At 37.9% G+C, this 20,371-nt stretch overlaps 6 protein-coding genes across 6 annotated transcripts in view; 5 read left to right on the plus strand and 1 right to left on the minus strand.

The window, feature by feature from the left end:
- Positions 1-3,510, plus strand: part of LOC100637068 (ubiquitin-like modifier-activating enzyme 1) — a 5,291-nt gene extending 1,781 nt beyond the window's left edge. Inside the window, 16 exon segments of the mRNA XM_020002728.1 lie at positions 1-182; positions 240-395; positions 469-565; positions 642-710; positions 762-958; positions 1,063-1,127; positions 1,178-1,226; positions 1,290-1,511; positions 1,577-1,712; positions 1,760-1,908; positions 2,341-2,433; positions 2,487-2,573; positions 2,688-2,792; positions 2,840-2,941; positions 3,013-3,113; positions 3,217-3,510. The exon segment at positions 1-182 is cut by the window's left edge and continues 12 nt beyond it. Coding sequence (XP_019858287.1) covers positions 1-182; positions 240-395; positions 469-565; positions 642-710; positions 762-958; positions 1,063-1,127; positions 1,178-1,226; positions 1,290-1,511; positions 1,577-1,712; positions 1,760-1,908; positions 2,341-2,433; positions 2,487-2,573; positions 2,688-2,792; positions 2,840-2,941; positions 3,013-3,113; positions 3,217-3,346 — 1,940 coding nt within the window. The 3' untranslated portion in view covers positions 3,347-3,510.
- On the minus strand, positions 3,480-5,076 carry LOC100637195 (acetyl-CoA acetyltransferase, mitochondrial-like). The gene is made up of 3 exons (XM_003383217.3): positions 4,970-5,076; positions 4,767-4,920; positions 3,480-4,635 (listed from the first exon to the last, which is right to left on the minus strand). Exons 1-3 carry the CDS (start codon positions 5,029-5,031, stop codon positions 3,592-3,594), a joined length of 1,260 nt encoding a protein of 419 aa, XP_003383265.1. The 5' UTR covers positions 5,032-5,076; the 3' UTR covers positions 3,480-3,591.
- Positions 5,034-7,314, plus strand: LOC100637320 (zinc finger MYND domain-containing protein 10-like). Its single transcript, XM_020002741.1, has 16 exons — positions 5,034-5,122; positions 5,167-5,250; positions 5,306-5,414; positions 5,483-5,596; positions 5,654-5,707; positions 5,747-5,802; positions 5,859-5,943; positions 5,990-6,078; positions 6,128-6,168; positions 6,220-6,282; positions 6,332-6,414; positions 6,463-6,552; positions 6,603-6,728; positions 6,783-6,904; positions 6,957-7,082; positions 7,141-7,314. Exons 1-16 carry the CDS (start codon positions 5,109-5,111, stop codon positions 7,211-7,213), a joined length of 1,329 nt encoding a protein of 442 aa, XP_019858300.1. The 5' UTR covers positions 5,034-5,108; the 3' UTR covers positions 7,214-7,314.
- Positions 7,315-7,381: 67 nt separating this feature from the next.
- Positions 7,382-8,475, plus strand: LOC105314733 (uncharacterized). The gene is made up of 4 exons (XM_011409082.2): positions 7,382-7,589; positions 7,649-7,792; positions 7,845-8,051; positions 8,134-8,475. The coding sequence occupies exons 1-4, from the start codon at positions 7,544-7,546 to the stop codon at positions 8,244-8,246; spliced, it is 510 nt and encodes a 169-aa protein (XP_011407384.1). The 5' UTR covers positions 7,382-7,543; the 3' UTR covers positions 8,247-8,475.
- A 16-nt stretch (positions 8,476-8,491) lies between these two features.
- On the plus strand, positions 8,492-12,938 carry LOC105315390 (centrosomal protein of 295 kDa-like). The gene is made up of 17 exons (XM_011410023.2): positions 8,492-8,606; positions 8,655-8,708; positions 8,770-8,865; positions 8,964-9,074; positions 9,119-9,168; positions 9,213-9,252; positions 9,314-9,451; positions 9,517-9,645; positions 9,702-9,758; positions 10,326-10,409; positions 10,461-10,544; positions 10,619-10,727; positions 10,779-11,150; positions 11,207-11,372; positions 11,416-12,560; positions 12,612-12,724; positions 12,775-12,938. The coding sequence occupies exons 1-17, from the start codon at positions 8,565-8,567 to the stop codon at positions 12,814-12,816; spliced, it is 2,832 nt and encodes a 943-aa protein (XP_011408325.1). The 5' UTR covers positions 8,492-8,564; the 3' UTR covers positions 12,817-12,938.
- Positions 12,939-14,290: 1,352 nt separating this feature from the next.
- On the plus strand, positions 14,291-20,369 carry LOC100637446 (run domain Beclin-1-interacting and cysteine-rich domain-containing protein-like). Its single transcript, XM_003383219.3, has 15 exons — positions 14,291-15,540; positions 16,339-16,481; positions 16,605-16,797; positions 16,968-17,143; positions 17,198-17,266; positions 17,402-17,481; positions 17,553-17,620; positions 17,711-17,828; positions 17,883-17,997; positions 18,041-18,102; positions 18,259-18,337; positions 18,400-18,474; positions 18,548-18,641; positions 18,858-18,933; positions 20,177-20,369. Exons 1-15 carry the CDS (start codon positions 14,493-14,495, stop codon positions 20,223-20,225), a joined length of 2,445 nt encoding a protein of 814 aa, XP_003383267.1. The 5' UTR covers positions 14,291-14,492; the 3' UTR covers positions 20,226-20,369.
- Positions 20,370-20,371: the final 2 nt, after the last annotated feature.

Raw genomic sequence — 20,371 nt, forward strand, 5'->3', positions numbered from 1 at the left:
GTAAATTCTCTCCTCTTGTCCAGTGGTTTTATTTTGATGCTCTCGAGTGTTTGAGTGAAGAGGAAGGAGGGGATGAGTTACCAGAGGCAGCTGCTGTTCCTCAGGGCAGTAGGTATGATGGACAGATTGCTATATTTGGATCAGACTATCAAAAGAAACTGGAACAGTTGAAATATTTCATAGTACGTCTAAATAAACATACTTGTAATCTCTTTATCTTCTCATTTGTACTCCTAAAGGTAGGAGCAGGTGCTATTGGCTGTGAGTTGTTAAAGAACTTTGCTATGATTGGGATTGGTGCTGGCCCAAATGGTAAAGTGTTTGTAACAGATATGGATCATATTGAGAAGAGCAATCTTAACAGGCAGTTCTTATTCAGGTCATGGGACATTCAGGTAATGCATACCCTCTGGTTTGTTCCTTATATTCTCTTCTCTCCCTCTCTCTCTCTCTCTCTCTCTGTTACAGAAACCAAAGAGTGTTGTTGCTGCTAACTCGGTTAAAAGAATGAATCCTTTATTGAATATTGAGGCTCAACAGAACAGAGTAGGAACAGAAACAGAAGGTATTACATTACAGTAATAACAATAATAATAATAATGAAGATGATTGTAATAATAATAATGATAATAATTTCTCAGATATTTATAATGATGATTTCTTTGAGTCTTTGGACGGAGTCTGCAATGCACTAGATAACGTAAAAGCTCGTAAGTCACTTCAAAAAATAATAAAAAATATTATTACAATATTTCACACAGGCCTGTATATGGATGGAAGGTGTGTCTATTATCGCAAGCCATTGCTAGAATCAGGCACTCTTGGTACCAAAGGAAACATTCAGGTTGTACTGCCTAATACAACTGAGAGCTATGGATCATCGCAAGATCCTCCAGAGAAAGATATTCCCGTTTGTACTCTACACAACTTTCCTAATGCCATTGAACACACACTACAGGTAAGCGTAATGCACTTTTGCAAATGTAGTGCAATAGCTCTTGATGGTTGATGATATTATTTGTATTGTTATTAGTATTGTATAACTTAATTTTTTGCTTGCAGTGGGCCAGAGATAAATTTGAAGAGTTGTTTGTTGCACCAGCCAAAGTCTGTGATCAATATCTGAGGTTTGAATTCTTCCATTACAATAATAATAATAATTTGTTGTATATTGTAGTGATCCTAAATTTATTGAGACAGCAGAAGCTGCTTCTGGCAATCAGGCCGTGAGTTTAAACCTTATTCCCCCCTCTCTCTCTCTCCCTCGTTCACTGTCCCTCTCTCATTAGTTAATGACTCTTCGTACATTAAAGACAGCTGCAGTTGATAAAAGGCCGACCACATTTCCTGACTGTGTTAAATGGGCCAGACTATTATTCCAGGAGTATTATTATAATACAATAGCGCAATTGTTACACGTGTTTCCTGCTGATCACAAGACCACTAGTGGTCAGCCATTTTGGTCGGGACCTAAACGCTGCCCATCTCCTATTGAATTCGATTCTAAAGAAGTAATGAATAGTTCTATTAGTGATTATGTGTACATTAAACTCTGTGTGTGTGTGTGTGTGTGTAGGATCTCCATTTGCAGTTCATTGTTGCTGGTAGTATATTGTATGCTGAGACTTACAATATCAAATCAATCAAGGATAAAGAAGAAATAAGACGAATGGCCACTGCTGTTGTAGTTCCACCCTTTGTTCCTAAATCAGGTAACGAAAAATATTATTATAAAATTGGTTTATTTTATAACCTCCAGGTGTGGTGATACATACCACTGATGCCGAAGCTCAGGCGGCTCGTGAAGCAGCTGTTGTTGATGAAAATGAATTGGAAACATTAAAGGCGTCTCTCCCTGCACCTGACAAACTGAAAGATTTGAATATGACTGCACTGGACTTTGAAAAGGTATCAAGTTGCTCAGAAATTTGGCCCAAAACTGTGTATTATAATAGTACACAGGGCCAAATTTCACTAAAAATGGCTCAGAAGAAATTCTCTATTTTTATAATTTTTCCTGATACATATACATGTTTTTATGTCGTGTAGAAAGTTTGAGCTCATTCCAATTAAAATTGAATTTTTTACAAATTTTTAAAGTTGCTCCAAAATTGGGTCAAAGTCCCTGTACTATAGTACAGTGACTTTGACCAAATTTTGCCAAAAATGGCTACGTAAGATTTCTGTTTTTATAATTTTTCCTAATGCATATACATGTTCCTATGTTGTGTAGAAAATTTGAGCTCATTCCGATCAAAATTGGATTTTTTATGAATTTTTAAAGTTGCTTAAAGTCAATGTACATTTGCATTCATAATGTGTTTGTTTTTATTCTTGTAGGATGATGATACTAACTATCACATGGACTTCATTGTTGCTTGTTCTAATTTAAGAGCTGGTAATTATAGTATTGAACCTGCCGATTATCACAAGGTATTGTATTAATACTGAAGTACACCTTAACCCTGTCTCTCTCTCTCTCATAGAGTAAGGGTATTGCTGGTAAAATTATTCCAGCCATTGCTACAACTACTTCACTGGTTGTTGGTCTCGTCTGTTTGGAACTTTATAAGGTACATTTATCATTATCATATCTTGCGTGCTTCCTCTTTCCTAAATTGTGTATCTCTCCATATGCACTACAGTACATGGTTATAAGACAGTCAACTTAATGATTTCTCCTTTAGTTGGCCAATGGCAATAAGAAGATTGAGACATACAAGAATGGATTTGTTAACCTGGCACTCCCTTTCTTTGCATTCTCAGAACCAATGCCAGCACCAAAGAAGAAAGTGAGAGAGAGGGAAAACAGAAAACAGCGTTGATTACATTTCTTTAGTATTATGATATAGAATGGACACTGTGGGATAGGTTTGATATTCAAGGCAAGAAAGACGACGGATCTGAAATGACACTAGGAGAATTTATTAATTACTTCGAGGTATAAAAGAAGATAAAAGAGCATTATTACATTAAAAAGAGCTATTTTATATTATGCTTTTTTCCTCACAGAATGAAAAGAAGTTTGACATTTTCATGATCAACTTTGAGAATGCTATCATGTACTCAGTGATGATGAATAAGGAGAAAGTGGAGAGGAGAAAGACTATGGCGTAAGATAGAGAGACAATATCCTCTTCATTCCCTCCATCTTTTGTTTTCCCCTCTCCTCCTCTACTCTCTTTTCTCTCTTTTTCTTTCATTTATCTTATGTAGTGTGTCTGAGGTTGCTAAGGAAGCATCTCAAAAAGACCTGCCCCCATCTCAGCGCAGCATGGTCATTGTTATTAGCATTTCCAATGATGACTTCGACGAGATACCTTTCGTGAGGTATCATTATAAATAGAACCTTCGACATTGTGTGCTGTGTGGAGTTAGCAATGAAACTAGTTTAACTATTAATTTTGTGTGAATATTATTATTATTGTTGTTATTAGTATTTATAGTTTTTGGCTTTAGTATTTTTTTAAACACAAAAATTAGGAGATTGTATTAGATTTCAGTTTAAAGTAATAATTATTTTTACTAGTAAAGGTGAAACAGTAATTGCTATTGAGCTACAATGAATATACACAACAAGTAAGTTTAATATTAAAGTTTTTCCACAACAATGGCCGCTGCTCCTCCTCCTCCATTACAAATGGCCGCCATCCCTTTCTCTCCTTTCTGTAGATTGTGGACGAGATGTGCAACAATTCGTGTACCACTCATTCCAATCGGATGACCCAGCGACACAGCACCTCCGTGCACGTTAACACGATCAGGATCAAGATCAAGTATCTTTATATTCGCTAGGACGACAACAGAGAATGCCTCGTTGATCTCAAATAGACTGATATCATTTGTAGTGAGCCCACAAGACGCAAGGACTTTAGGAATGGCAGCTGCTGGTGCAGTAGGAAAGTCTATAGGAGACACGGCAGCGTCTCCAAACCCAACGATCCTAGCAAGAGGCTGGATACCTTTTGAGGAAGCAAATGACTCTGACACAAGTACACAGGCCCCTCCTCCATCATTAAGTGTCGAGGCATTAGCAGCTGTCACTGTACCGCCATCAGACTCCTTCTTAAAGGCCGGATTAAGACTTGGAAATTTCTCAAAGTTGGCTTTAAGATACTCTTCGTCATGCTCAACAACCAGATCAGGTTTTCCTTTCTTCTGAGGTATCGAGACAGGCACTATCTCCTTTGCTAGCAGTCCGGTCTCGGAGGCTTGGGCTGCTAGTCTGTACGACCTCATGGCATACTCATCCTGCTCGAGTCTACCAATCTCATACTTCTCTGCAGTGTCTTCGGCACACATTCCCATGTGAAACTGATTATAAACGTCCCATAGTCCGTCCTTTATGATCCCGTCCTCAACCGTTTGGTGCCCGTATCCAAAACCAGGTCGTCCCTTTGGTACGTAATACGGGACGTTACTCATAGACTCCATTCCACCTGCTATCATGCAGTCCTGGCTGCCACAGGCGAGTGCTTGGGCTGCCATCATTATTGACTTAGTTCCGGAGGCGCATACCTTGTTCACTGTTGTGCATGGAGTTGAGATTGGGAGCCCAGCCCCCAGTGTGGCCTGACGAGCTGGAGCCTGGCCCTGCCCTGCTGTGAGTACAGAGCCCATATAGACCTCTTGGACCTAAAAAGAAGCATTCAATAAAGCAATACTTTCAATACAAATAATCTATTCAATGAATGGAGTGAATGGATGAAATACATTGTATTAAAATGAAATGAATGTAATTCAATGTCTATCTATCTATTCCTCACATCTTCAGGTGTTATTCCAGCTCTATTGATTGCCTCTTGTATGGCAATGGATCCCAGTCTGGTTGCAGGGAGGGAAGAGAGTTTGCCTCTAAAGCTACCAACAGGAGTCCTCACTGCACTCGCTATCAGCACCTCATTTGAGCGCTGGTGAAAGCTAAAGAGATGGAGGAGAGCATAAAGATACAGTGAGATTTATTACCCACCTCCTCCAGGCTGGAAGTCCACTGGAAACAAGGAAACGAGTTGACCTTTGCACAGCTAACATCTTATCTTTGTATGCGCATTAATTGGAAAATACAGGTGTGACCCCGCCCATTAAAGCACACCTACAATCATAGAAAGATGGCGGATGGCGGGTAAGCTTTTTAAAAATTCTTTTCTGATTTATTCTTGATTTTAGAGGTCAAGTTTTGTTCTCCAGTGAAGCAGAAGCGTTTATTGGAGAGCTGAAACAGATGAATCTGGCGTCTATTGGCTCAGAGAAGTGTGGATTTCATAAATATATTTGTATTATTGAAAGCACTGCTAACTTATTATAGGTGGTCATTGCAGAGAGAAAGACTAGAGAAACTATCAATGCAAGCTGTACTAAATGTTTCAAAAAACAGTGACGAGTTCATTAAAGATTATCTCATTTCATACAACAAAGTGAGGGTGTAACATGCCTTGAACCACCCACACACTTGATTAATTTAATCATGGAATTTTTCAATTAGTTAAACTTGCTAATTCATGAGCTATTGGTTATTGACGTGTGGAAAAGACGTGTTTTTCCTCTTCTGTTTAAATACTCGCCATCACCTACCACCAGTTTTCCTACATATCTTGTGGTATGTCACACTCTCTCTTTAATTATAAAAAATTTTCATTTTGTAACCTTTGTATAGCTTTATCATGAAACTGTCCTCATTTGTCTGTTGGAAGTTGTAATCTTTTATCAAGTATATGACCTATTTTATGTACTCATTCTATTTTTTTAGGAAGTTGTTGAATGCTTGGATGAAAGTGTATTAGATCTTCTTGATTACTGCTACAGGTTGGTGAAGGTATAAGTAGTGAAGGTATTAGTCTCAGATGTGCCATCCCTTATAGAAAGATATCTCAACTGATTGCTTCGTGTAAAGAACATAGATCCAATGATGATGAAGCACAGAAATCTGATACCTCTATAAAGGAGGTATGCTTCTGATGATTGACACCTGCTACTCTTTCTTCTTGTATAGGAATTAGTAAGGCAGAAGGAGACTATCGAATTTAATGTACAAATGAAGTGCATCTCAATTGTACATTATATCACTGGACATTTGAAGAAGTACACATGTGAACTCACTTTCCCTTCTTGACTCTCTCTCTTTTTCTAGTTTCCCACTAAGTGTTGCAACCAGATTGCTAAATACTCATGGCAAGTGACTAATTTTATATCATTTAATTTATGTGTCATTAACAATTTCAGATTTTCCTTGCATGTTGGTGGATCTTATTCAAATATCTCCTTGGACTAAAAACAGCAGCAAAGGTATTCATGAGACTGAGAGAGAGAAAGAAAATCTCCATCTTCTATTTAGGTAAGACTTTAAAATATGAAGACGGGAAGTGGCAGGAAATTGAGCAAAGTTGTAACCTGAAACTTGTAAAAGTGGAAGGACAAGTGAGTAATTAATGAAGAAGAAAAGGAAGAGAGTTTGTCACTTGCTAGGTATGGCTGACACTGTATCAGCTATTGCTTGGGGAGCATAGTCAAAACAAATATGAATACACGCCTTTTAAGAAAGAACATATACTAAAGGTGCACTTTCATAATTAGTATCTTCTTAGTTTTACTTATTTATCTCTTAGTTGAGAGGCTATCTAACTGATCCTGTTATAGAGCAAATCCCTCCATTAGCCACACTCCAGCATTACCTTCAGCAGCTGTCACTGATGGAGCCACCTCCCGCCAATACCGGACTCATCCTTGAGCAAGTAAAACCTTTATCAGAGTCCACCCATTCAGTTAGTACACACATACATACACAGGCTCCTGTTTTGTATGATGGAATTATGAAAGAAGGGGAAGGGAAATGGAACGAATTCGCTCGTAAACAAAGCAAGATCTTATTAGAGCCAGACCCTGAGATATTAAAGACACAGGCTACAAGGTAAGGAAAGGACTGGAAGGAGGAACAAGTATTTTATTGTTTTGTCTTTAAGGTGGGTGGATCAGTATAGCAGTGGTGTATTAGATACATTGATTGATGGCCCACCAAAGTGTGCACTCTGTGGCAGTGAAGCTACTAAGAGATGCTCAAGATGCTGTAGTGAATGGTATTGTTCTAGGTAAGGAGAGAGAGTTTTGGAAGCAATCGGTTCTCTCTTCTTTTCTCTCTCTTATTAGAGAATGCCAGGTGAAGAATTGGAAAAAACACAAGCCTTCCTGTGACATTTTATACCAATCTAAATCTTCATAGACATTCAAACTGCTTTATGAGATCATAATTGTAGTGCATGTATTTTATTTACAGGCAGCCCTATCACTCAGAATATGAAAAAAAAACATTTTAAAACAGTAGATGGCAATCTGGGAGTGTGTTTATAATTTCTTCACATACTGTATGTGTGAAGAATGGGATACATCAGAAGAATCATTACATATGTGCAAAAAGGGGCAGGTCATAGCTGAACATAGTACTAACAACTTATTAACTGCTCATTTCCTTTATCTATAAATAAAGAGATGGTCATTTCATCTCTCACTCAGTGTAGCTGTTATTTGGATATTTTGCTGCTGATAGAAAATTATGTTGCTGTATTTGATTGTACTTTTGCAGCTCTTTCAACTCATTGGTTAGCAAGCCTAATATTACTATTTAGATTGATATCTATTTCTCTCTTTCTACTTTTAGCTGCAAATGCAGCTACTTATACATTTCAGTCTTCATCAATAACAGTCAATGAGGGAGAGTCAGCAGAAATTTGTGTTGTGAAGGATGGTAGTCACATATCAGTCCAAAACTTGGTTTATATTCAAGTTGAAGAAATAAGTGCAGGCATGCATGTGCATTTATAGATAAATCTAGTTTAATTTTTCCATTTCTATAGTTCGTGGGGTAGACTTCATTGCCAGTGATCAGATAGTTATAGATTCTATGAGTGGTCAACTAACAGCTTGCACTAATATATTTATACCCTTTAATGATGATAGTGAAACTGATGAGAGTTTTAGATTAACAATTATCACATCACCTGTTAATGTTCATGCATATTATGTTGGTATGGCCAACGTTGCCACTGTTACTATTAAAAATGGTGAGAGCTTTATTTTTAATACTAATTTGGATTGATTTTTGCTTTTGTCACTCCGCACCATGGCACACCCACACACATGTAGTAATTGCACCTTTGTCATGTAAAGAGAAGCTGCTGTTGCTAACTTGCAAGACCATTGAAATGACTGGAAAAAACCTGCCAAGGCCATGTATCCCTGCACTTGGCAATCCATGAAGAAGTGTTGCCCTTATTTCGCAGTGTTTAATACTTGAATATTGCTAGGCGATTGTCAACTATTGAGTTGTTATAATTAAATTTTTGTGTGCAATTACAAAATTTTTGTTTTGCCTAGGCCAATTATCTTAATCTATCTATTTGTAGTTATTATTTACACCTACATGTCTGTTTGTGTCATAAAGTATTTAATTATTAGTTATTAATAAATTATTATTATTAAGTTTAATTAATAAACTAAAAATGGGCGGGAAAACTGAGAACAATCTCAGAACATGAAGTGAATCTGAATCAAGTCATCATCATCATCATCAAACCATGTCTGGCAGTGGTCGTTTTAAACTAAGTCCTAGTGAGCAGGTAATGACTACAGAAAATAATCTAATCTATTTTTGATCCTTAAAATAGAAAGCTTTGCTACAGAAAGAAATGAGAGAGAGAAGAAAAATAAGATTACTTCAAGTTAGACAGCAATCTAATATATGTACCAATGTACGTGTAACATTTTGTGTTTGCCTTGAAGGTTAGAGAGCAAGAGAAAGAGTTTGCCCGTCAAATGAGAAACAATGTACGTTTGAAGAAAGAAGAGGAAAGAAAGATATTGGAGCAACACATTAAAGTATTTTTAATCATCAATTGCGGCATTCCCACCACCTGCTACTATTACCACAACTGTGTATCAATTTAGAATTGAGACAAGACATTAATATTGTTTAGGATAATTTAGTGAGAGAGCACGAAGAAAAATTACGTCAATTAGAAGAAACTTTAACTGCCCGAAGACAACAAGTAGGACAGGCTCAACGTGATGCTCAGAATATTGAACAGGTAAGAGATAAGAATAGTCCGAGTCACGTTGTACTTGTATCTAGGAAGAACGTAGACTCCAAGAGCTTCGTTTGCTTCTCTCTTCTCAACAAAGGTACGGTAGATTGGGACAATCACTCTTGATTTATTTAATTGTAGAGCTCTTGCTAAGAAAAGACAAGCGTTAGCAATGCAAGAGGTAAGGGAAGATGACTATTTAAGAAACTAAAGAGTAACAAAGTATTTCTACTATATTGTAGTTAATAGATAGCCAGTTGATGAAAAGGGCAGAAAAAGACAATTCAGTTTTAACTCGTAATCAAGCCCTTGCTACAGAAAAGGAGAGAGCGAAACTGATGAGTACGAGAAAACTCAAAACGCCATCGCTGCTCATAATGGTAATTATTTTTATAATTTTGCAGAGCATTGATAAGAGATACATGTATTATGTTCCTATTTTTAGGATCTCGAGGCTAACCCTTCTTCTAATTTTAGTACAAGGAGGGTTCAAGGCGTAGAAGGATTTGCATCAACCTACTTTCACCTTCCTGATAATCTGGTCCATCGGGAAGCCACGGCTACTCCATATGAAGTATGTAAATGTATTTTGAAATTGTATTGTACTCCATTTTGTATTCATGTGTACAGATTAATGCTATTCAAGCAGCAGAACAAGCACTAATGGAGGAAGAAGAACATCAGAGAGTAAGGACATGTGCATATAATAATAATAATAATAATAATAATAATAATAATAATTATTATTATTATTATTATTATTATTATTATTATTATTATTATTACTATTATTGGAGCAAGATGTCTTTCATTGAGATGTGCTGAATTTTTTAAGTTGCTCAAAAAATTTGAGTAAAGACCCTGTACTATAGTACAGAGTCTTCAGCCAAATTTCACCAAAAATGGCTAAGAAAGATATCTCCATTTTAATAATTTTTCCTGATACATATACATGTTTTTATATTGTGTAGAAAGTTTGAGCTCATTCCAATCAAATTTGGATTTTTTATGAATATTTAAAGTTGCTCCAAAATCGAGTCAAAGTCCCTGTACTATAGTACAGGGACTTTGGCCAAATTTCACCAAAAATGGCTGGGAGAGATTTTTCCATTTTTATAATTTTTTCTGATACATGTACACGTTCTTATGTTGTGTAGAAAGTTTGAGCTGATTTCGATGACATTTTAATTTTTTACGAATTTTTGAAGTTACCCTAAAATTTGACAATGTAATAATGCATTTTTATATTTTTAGCAACAGACAGTTATGAGAGATGAGCAGCAAGTGAAAGCTCAACTGAGACACAAACATGCACTTGCTCAAGTTAAACTGGAGAAAGTAAATTGATATTATAGTTTATGGAATGTTAAAATGTGATTCTGGGCACAGGACAAGACAGCATTGCTGAAGGATCTTAGCTTATTAGCTAGGGAAGACAGGACTCACAGGCAAGAGATATTACAACACCTTCCGGTTAGTTAGAGAAGAGAGAGAGTGCTATAGAAGGAGGTAAGATTGGATGAGGGTTGACTTGTTTTCTTTGTCAGACGAACCTGTTTCAGCCAGTCCAGCAACGAATTGAAGAGCGAGAAATGCGACAATATGAACTGGAGCATGAGTTTGAGAAACTTCTAACAAAGACAAGACAAACTTCAAGTATGCTACATTAATTATTATACATATTATCATTTATTGTATTATATATAGTGATGAAGAGTGTAGAAATAGAAAGAAAAGGAGGAGGAAGAACAGCAGGAGGAGCAACAGAGATTACATTGCCAGGAAGAGACTCTTGTTCACCTTCTCCAGTGAAGTCTGATAACATGAGCACCACTCACTGTACTCCTCCTCCTCCTCCTCCTCCTATTGCTACTAAGAAGGATCCATTGGATCTGACCATACAATCACTAACTCCTTCAACCTTCCAATCAATGAGCATCACTGAGCCAAGAGAGAAAGAGGGTAATAGTAAAGGTAGAGATCCTAACAATGAAGATGAAGAAGAAGAAGGTCCTTCTTTAACCATTTCAACTATACGTCCACCCAAGGATACTACCACTACTAGCTCAACTTCACAATGTATGTGTATCAGTATGCATATTTACTTTTATTGCTTGTGCCTTTCTTTTTTGTAGCTACTAATATATCAAAACTGGTTGGTTTGATCAGGACCCAGCAGGATGCCTGGTACAAGAGGAGCCTTGATGAGTCTTCTCCTAGTAATGATGTATCTTCAGTAAGTGAAGCAAGAGGAGAGGAGAAGACTAGCCAATCTCTCTCTATTTCGGCACTATCTAGCAGGTATAGATACATTCATGTGTGTATTAACATTATTTCTTTATAGTCATCAAGGTCCACTTGATAGTAGTGCTCATAATACAACAGCTACTTCACCTGCTACTAGCAGGGACATTGATAAGGCGACTTCTACTTCTTCTTCCTCTCCTTCTCCTTCCTCCTCTCCTCCTGAACTCACCATTGAAACTATTGAAGAAACAGAAGAAGAAGAGGATAACAGTATTAATGAGGCTCCTTTACAACAACCAGCAGCATATTATCCCATTTATTATTATCCCACTGCTGCCTACCAGCAGCAGCATAGCTCCCAGCCAACACCAGCAATGATGTACACTCCTTTAGCTACATACCCTCCACCAGTAGTATATACTCAATATCCTACTAATCAAACACTTACTTCTTCTATCACAATTCCACCTCCTTCTTTATTACAAGCAGATATCAGAGAAACTGATGATAGAACCATATCTCCTGATATAAAGCGATCAAGTACAGAACCTTTTGAACCACCATTATTATATTCAGAGATGCAGTCTCACTCAGTAGTTCATTCCACTGTACCAGAAAATATCACCACTGTACCAGTAGCTACACACTCAACTTCACCCACTACTCAACATAATCTATCACTAATGATAGGAGGATCTGGAACTGTTCCTGGCTCAAATGTAACACACTCACCACATGTTCGTACTTCACCTGATTTATCATTAACACTGTCACCTCACACTCCTCCAGTGATAGCTTCTGCTAATAGTTCTACACCAGTAGCATCTGAGGGTGACAGACAAGAACGCAACGAGTTTATTCAGTCTTTACTTGTCAGTCTTCAAGACTCAAGGGCTGATAGTCCAGAGGAATCTCCCTTGCCTGTTCAAGATAGAGCTGGTTCTTCTGTTAATACTACTCCATTATTGAGGTCCACTTCAGTTCAAACTAATGTACTCATTCACTCTCCTCCTTCTCCATCTCTGTCTTCTTCTTTATCACTCCAAGAGGCATTTAAGAGCAGAAAACAGTCCTTCATTAAGCAGTCACAGACCAGAGTCAGTGATATAGGAAAGAAATCTAAGGAGAGAGTGAATCAAACTAAAAAATCAAAGTCTGCAAAACTGGTGACATTTTCTAGCCCTGTCCTGCAAGAAGAGAGGGAGAATGCCATCAAACACACTCCACCTTCTATTCACAAGGGTACATATACTCTTACTTTATGTGTCATAAATTAACATTTTATTCTTTCAGGTTCATCTTGGCCTGCTATGCCCAGTAAAGTATCTTCCAGGGAAGCTCAAGAGAAGAACAGAGATGACCAGAGACAAAAGGAGAATAGAGAGAAAGCAAAGCTCTTTTGTCAGGTGAGAGAGAGAGAGAGACTGTACAACAATGACAAACTTATTTTTTATAGATGCTGAGAAATAAAATCAAGCAAAGACAGGATAGCTCATAATTTTATTGTTTTAAACCACATCACCTTCTTAGTGCAGCATGTATGCAAGCCATTCACTTATTATTATAATTATCAAATTTATATAAAAGAAAATGTAGCAACGTTTAACATGCCAACAAAAATCAATCAATCAATGCAGTGTATATGCATTAGTACATGACACTTCTAAAGGTTCATAGGGAAAACAGTAAATATCATGAGATCTAGCTGAGTACTAGTGTTGATGATCTCAATATTTGATTTAGGAGTGATCAGGAATTCTCTTCGTTCTTTGTTATCAACTCCAACACTGAGCCCATTAATGGTTCCCTCTCCGGTCCATACAATACCAGCGTATGGTCGCTGATCTCCCTCACGTTTAAACGTAGCGCCTGGTTTTATGATGAAACCCTCTCCATAAAACAAATGGTAGAAAAGACGGATTTGTCGGCCCCAGGGACCTTCAGCAAGTGTCTCACACTTCCTGCAATACTTTTCCTTGAACTCCGGGTCCGTATTATCAGGAAGATTGATGGTGTTATTGAATAGATCCTCTTCATCCGTTAATCCTTTCAACTGATGGTCGCACTTATTTGGTGCAACGTCCTTCTCAGGTAGCACTCTCCCCAGCTGCCATGCCAACAGATTGTAGTCATCTTGAGGTCGCTGGATTTCAAAGGTTGTCCACGGGCCGGGAGCATGCACTATCTTTTCTTCTATGAACCAAGTCTCCCATGGGTTGATGTGGTACACATTGAGGAGGGAGTACATGTCATCGTGGCGACCGAAAGCACGCAGGGCTTCCAAGACTTGTTCCTTCGTTGTCCCTGGTTTGAGACCCAGCCGGGTTTTAATGGTACCCAGTGAGAGATTGTATGGTGGGACATCGAGAGGAGGGAAGAAATAAGATTCAGTTTTACCAGGACCAATGCAAGCACCATTGCAGACTTCACCTGCATGCACATGGCACGGTATTGGAGGTACTTCAGGCTCAGCCTCACCTCCCTGACAGCTGTATTTAGGTACTTGAGGAGGGCCTCCAATGTCAAGTACTTTAGTGAGAGGCCAAGCATATTCATAGGGGCCCATAAGCTCTTCAGAAGCTACTTTTAGGATGGAGGGTAGTGGGTGTGGCTCTCCAGCAACTAGTATTGATGTTATTCCTTCGTTTTCAAGTGGTACAGCGTTTTTTGCAACTGTTTTAGACATGATCCACCATTCCACAGGGACGTAGCCTCTAGCATCTACTAGAGATGGAGAGAAATCGGTATTTTGAGCTATGACCCCACGACCTGCATAGATATTACGACCAACAAGGGCAGGGAGAGCAAACAGGAGACCATTCTGGTCCTTTATAGCTTGCAGCACTTTGTCTCGTAAAGGAGAAGAAGGCTTGTTGTTTGCAGCCATGAGGTGTTCAGCTACACCCAGTGTGATTCTTCACAAGAAGGCGTGGTTTGTATTAGGCCACGCCTTTCTTAATTGTGCGTCTCACAAGATCATTTATACCATACTGTACTGCTCTATCATGAGACAAAAAGCAAACTAAAGGAGACGGTCTTTGCTTTGCTGGTGCACGCCTCTGCCTCCTATTCTTTCCCTGCCTCTTATTTACCCTCTCAGTCGAGGTGGCTGTCATTCGTCAACAAAGTTTATAGTTTTAGGTACTAAATTCCTTTGTCTTTAAAGGCAAATAAATGGCGGCCAAGCCGTCTGCTCTTCCTCCTCCACCACCACAGTTTGGGCGGTTAGAGAGAGCCTCTGTTTCCCTTTCTTCAGCTGATCACTCTTCTGGCTCTAACCATCAGTTGCCCACGAGTAGTTCTTCATATTCTAGTCCCCCACCTAATGGCTCCAGTGCTGCCAAAGAGACTCTTCTGCAAGTACAGAGAGAGTCCTCTAATGGCGTTACTCTGAGGAAACCCAAAGCTAATCAACGAGATAAGACTTTAAGACAGAAAGGGATACTACTCTCGTCGCACTCGGGCCCTCGCTCTCTCTCTCCTCCTCCTCCTCCTAACGTCCATCCTCCCTTAAACACGGAGTGTTATCATCCTCTCCCTCCTCCTCCCCTTCTTCCTTCTCCTACTCACTCCTCTACCAATCCCACGGCTAGTTCAAGACCCAGTAACCACTCTCCCACTCTGACCTCACGGACCACAGGTGACGACGGAGTCCTTAATGTCTTCCAAGTCATGCAGCTATCAGCCGCTGCCTCACTACCTGAAGCAGTAGGGTCACCTGACAGTGGCTACGACGACTTGGCGACAGCTGCTTTAGTTTGCAATAGATCGGATAGCATAGGTTCCACCTCTTCCTCCTCTTCTCGTAGAACAGGTCCTAACAGCGGAGTACCCAGTAGCTTGTTTAGCGTCCGAGACTCAGAACTAGAGCTAGTCAAGGAGGAGGATGGATCAGATGAAGACGACGAAGAAACCAAGAGAAAAGAGAGAGGGACCAGTAACACTAGCAGCGAGCAGTCTGATACACTTCCCTCTCCTTCCTTCCCTCGTCTTTCATTAGAAGAATCGAATAATTTTTATGCTCCGGATGACGAAACTGTTATTCAAACTGTACAGAGACCCGGTATTAAGAGAAGCTATTCTACAGATATGAAGAGAATGGCCAGTACAGTGAGGCCTGGCGGTAGGGCCGAGTCTTACAGTTCCAATGCTAATAATAGAGTCGTAGTGAATAAACCAGCTGGAGCTGAGAGAGGAAGATCTCAGAGCCTGTTCACTAGAGGTAATGTATGTGTACATAGAGTTAATAGTAATGATAATAATAAATGAAATTTTGTATACATAATGTTGATAGTAATACACATATATGTTCAACTACATCGTGTTATCATTCCTTATACACATTTTGGAAGAAGTCCTTCCTTTACGCTTTGTTTATTTGAGAATCCCTCAACATGTCACTTGTTTTTGTCTGATGTGGTTTCATTCCACTCCCCTTCCTCCTTCATCTATTATTATAATTATTATTATCAAAAGATAATAATGTTGGCATTTTGTTATTTTGCAGGGGCCATTTCTTACATGTACATGTACATGTACATGCAAAAGTTAACCTGTGGGCATGTGTTAATATTACGTTATCAGCTGATATTAAAATAATGGCGGCTTAATGGCAATGATAAGAGAGTTTAGACAAAGGAATAGAGTTCAGATTTCAATTTCATGTGAAATGGGAGGGAAGAAGGGAAGCCTACAATAATGCTCTATGCACACAGCAGCTGATTCCTAGCGAACCAGCTCACCTTATCCCTTTAATGGAAGTATATACGAACCAGACAGCTATAGTTTGTTGATGTCCAAATATGGACTAAGAGTAGGCTTTCTTATTGTAAATGACTTGTCTATACACAGTGGGTGAGAGATAGCATCTCTGTGACCTTTCTCTTCTCTTTTGAGTACAGATGCAGTTATTATGTCACTGATAAGTCATAAGTGTATTCATACTAGCTCTCACTCTTTCTCTTTATTTGTATTGCTTGTACTAATCATGTGATGTGACGGTCTGTTGTTGTTATTATAGAGGGTAGCAGTATTAGTGGCAGCAGTGGTAGTAGTAATGGATTCTTTGAGTCTATGAAGGACACCTTCCAGCTACAGGATGAGCTGAGCAAAGAGAACTATCACTTTGTACTTAGTGAGGCACTCATTTCTGTTATAGAGGAAGTAAGATCATCAATGCGATTTTATTCTATTTTTATAATAATAATAATAATAATAATAATAATAATAATGTTATAATAATAATACTGTATCTATAACCCCTTCCTTTCCTTCCCTAACTGTTAGTACAAGTCCTTATTACGTGAGCAGGCTTATGACGAACATTTGGCACTTGTTGCTTCTCCTGATCGCGATTCTGTTGACCTCGCGTCTGCTCCATCAACTCCGTCTCATCCTAATCCTCCTCCCTCTCCATTTCCGTACAGAACCACCTCCTTCCCGTACCTGTCTCGGACAGACACGCCCACAAGTCCAACAGGTAATAACTAGTCTTGTGATTCTCACGTGACCAGGTGTGATTGTCACCTGACTTCTCGCTAACGACAGACTAGACTTCCTTTTACTTTTTGCATCAAAATAAAAATTACTCCTCATCTTTTACTACATCAATTTGGGGTCCGTATTAACATATCTTTTTTTTCTAATTAGTGCCCTCTTCACCCACTCCTCCTTCTCCCGTTCCGTCACGTGACGTCAGTTTATTGCGACTGGTCGACTCTCAGATGATGACTAACACTGCAGAGAGCACCGCCCACGGACTGTTACAGTATATATCAAGAGTGTTGGGTGGGGCCTCGTCTGTCGAATTTAGAGTACCAGAACAGGTCAGGGGAGTTGTTATTATTAACATTATTTATTTATTTATTTATTTTATTTAGATTGTGCAACTCCCATCTGATTTTATTGCATCAATAAAGAGAGAAGAGCAGTTGCATCATTCAGTTGCTGTGAGTTACATTTATTATCATTATTATTATCCTTATTATTATTATTATTATTATTATTATTATTATTATTATTATTATTATTATTATTATTGCAATTTTATACAATTTTCTCTCCTCCTCCTTCCATGTTTTCAGAATTCTACTACCATAAGAGGTGAAATGGATTGGGCTCCACCAAGAAAGACCATCATTCATACTATGTACTCACCACCAAAGTACATCACTCACAACCATTAGGCTATTATGTTATACTGATACATGTACATGTACTTATGTACTTCATTAGGGATGTGTCAATTGCATTGAAAGACCAGAATTATCGCTGTGCTGGCTGTGGAGTCAAAATTGACATCAGTATGTGTTTTCACTCGTGTATTACTTTGTTGACTATTCCTTTCTTTTTGTCTTTTTTTATATTCTCGTTTCCTCTCTCTTTCTCTCAAGGTCATACTAAGCTATTAAGGTTCTGTTATTACATTGGCAAATATTTCTGCACGACTTGTCATCAGAACTCACTCAGTTACATACCGGCTTACATCATGTCAAAATGGAACTTTAAAAAGTAGGGAGAGGAAGAGAAGTCAAAATTTTAAGAGTATCTATTCAAATTTCTTAGGTATCCCGTGTCAAATTTTGCACGTGATACGCTCGCAGAGTTTGAGAAAGAGCCGCACTTTAATCTTGACATTTCCCGGTTGTATTATAGAATATACGAATTGAAGAAAGTTAAAGTAAGAGAGGCACTGATGGTTCTGGGATGATGTTGTTTTTTAGGATTTAAGAGAACAAATATCATTCATGAGAAGATACATATTCTCTTGCAGAGAGACAGCAAAGTAAGTTGGAAGAGACATATCTACCACTGCTCCCTCTCTTCTCTTTATATCTCTTGCATTTTGCTTGTGTGTGAATGCCAGCATCCTATAATCTCTTCCCATGTCACATCCTCTTTTTATTGTTTGTACATTTTGTTATTGACTTGTTGTTTGTAGTCTGTGCGAGAGATTCACTCAGTTTGGTCACCTTGTCGGCAGCGATGTTCACATCTACTCTATGGAAGACTTTGTTAACGTATGTACATAAAGCACATTATCATTGATATGTCATACATTGTATGTGTATCTATTCTATAGGTCAAAAGTGGTCAGTTGTCAAAGCAGTTGAAGTTTTTAGCAACAGAAACTGAGAAGCACATAAAGTCTTGTCCAGTAAACTAAATGAATTATAATTATTATTATTGTACTTATCTGTTTTTTTTCTTCTCTCTTTCTCTCTCACTAGCTTTGTAAGGGTAAAGGGTTTGTTTGTGAGTACTGTCAAAATGAGGAAGACATTCTTTATCCTTTTGAATTGAAGAGAGTCAGCTCGTGTCCAGGTAAGCTTTTATGTACCGTTATATTGAACATGGAGAGTAGATGTATCAGATATGGGGCACTTGAGATTTTTCAAATATTAAAAATAAGTCATTGAAATTGCAGGCAGTGTCCCATTATACCAGAATCTACTGTACATGTGTGTTTGTATTGGACATATTGTCAATGTAATGTGTGTGTTTTTGTGTGTGTGAATCATTTAAATTTCATTCCTATAGCTTGCAGCTGTTGTTTTCATAAAGACTGTTGCTCCCAGAGCAGAGAGTGCCCGAGGTGTAAGAGAATAAGAGAAAGGTAAGGATTAAGGACAGAAAATGAACACATGTGTGCAGTGGGCTTAGAAGATATAATAAAATCGGAGAATTTTCTCCTAGTGTGAAATACAGTAGTATCCTGTGTCTGTACTACATGTATAGTACATGCATAGTACTGGGAATTTTAAATCATGGGCTATCCTTTGCTTTGGCCCATTTTGAAAGAAATGGCTGTAAGTCGAAAAATTTAATTCAGAATCATCACCTCAAACTTTCTATACAGTATAAGGACATCACTATGTATTAGAAAATTTAATAAAAGTTTGGGGTGATTTTGGACCCATTTTTCGGGAAAAACCATGGACTATAGCCTCGGGTATTTTTCAGATTTTTGACGTTTTCTTAAAATGGCCGTAACTTGAAAAATTTAAGTCGGAATCAGCTCAAACTTTCTACACAGCATAAGGACATCAATATGTATCAGAAAATGTAATAAAAATTGAGGGTGATTTCGGAGCCATTTTTCGGGAAAAACCATGGACTATAGCCTTGGGTATTTTTCAGATTTTTGACGTTTTCTTAAAATGGCCGTAACTTGAAAAATTTAAGTCGGAATCAGCTCAAACTCTCTACATAGCATAAGGACATCAATATGTATCAGAAAATGTAATAAAAATTGGGGGGTGATTTCGGAGCCATTTTTCGGAAAAAACCATGGACTATAGCCTTGGGTATTTTTCAGATTTTTGATGTTTTCTTAAAATGGCCGTAACTTGAAAAATTTAAGTCGGAATCAGCTCAAACTTTCTACACAGCATAAGGACATCAATATGTATCAGAAAATGTAATAAAAATTGGGGGGTGATTTCGGAGCCATTTTTCAGGAAAAACCATGGACTATAGCCTTGGGTATTTTTCAGATTTTTGACGTTTTCTTAAAATGGCCGTAACTTGAAAAATTTAAGTCGGAATCAGCTCAAACTTTCTACACAGCATAAGGACATCAATATGTATCAGAAAATGTAATAAAAATTGAGGGTGATTTTGGAGCCATTTTCAGAAAAAACTATGGCCTATAGCCTTGGGTATTTTTCAGAAAATGGCCCATTTTTAAATGGCCATAACTCAAACATTTAAACTCAGAATCAGCTCAAACTTCTTACATAGCACAAGGACATTAATATTTATTAAAAATGCATCAGGGTAATTTAAAATAGAGAATTATTTCTTTGCTATTTTTTGCTCTGGAATCTTGTTAACTTATAAACTTTTTGGTACTTTAGGCAACAATCAAGATTGAAAACAATGATGATAGCAGATCGTGATGATTGAGTTTTTAATTCTGTACACTTTGTTAATAATACATTATTATATCAGGCACACGGTGTACATGTAACCCAATATTAATTATTATTATTATTATTATTGTTATTATTATTATTATTACTATTGCTATTTAAAGCACTCTATTCAAAACA

Source organism: Amphimedon queenslandica, unplaced genomic scaffold, assembly GCF_000090795.2.
Source record: "Amphimedon queenslandica unplaced genomic scaffold, v1.1 AMPQUscaffold_13514, whole genome shotgun sequence".
Lineage (NCBI taxonomy): Eukaryota > Metazoa > Porifera > Demospongiae > Haplosclerida > Niphatidae > Amphimedon > Amphimedon queenslandica.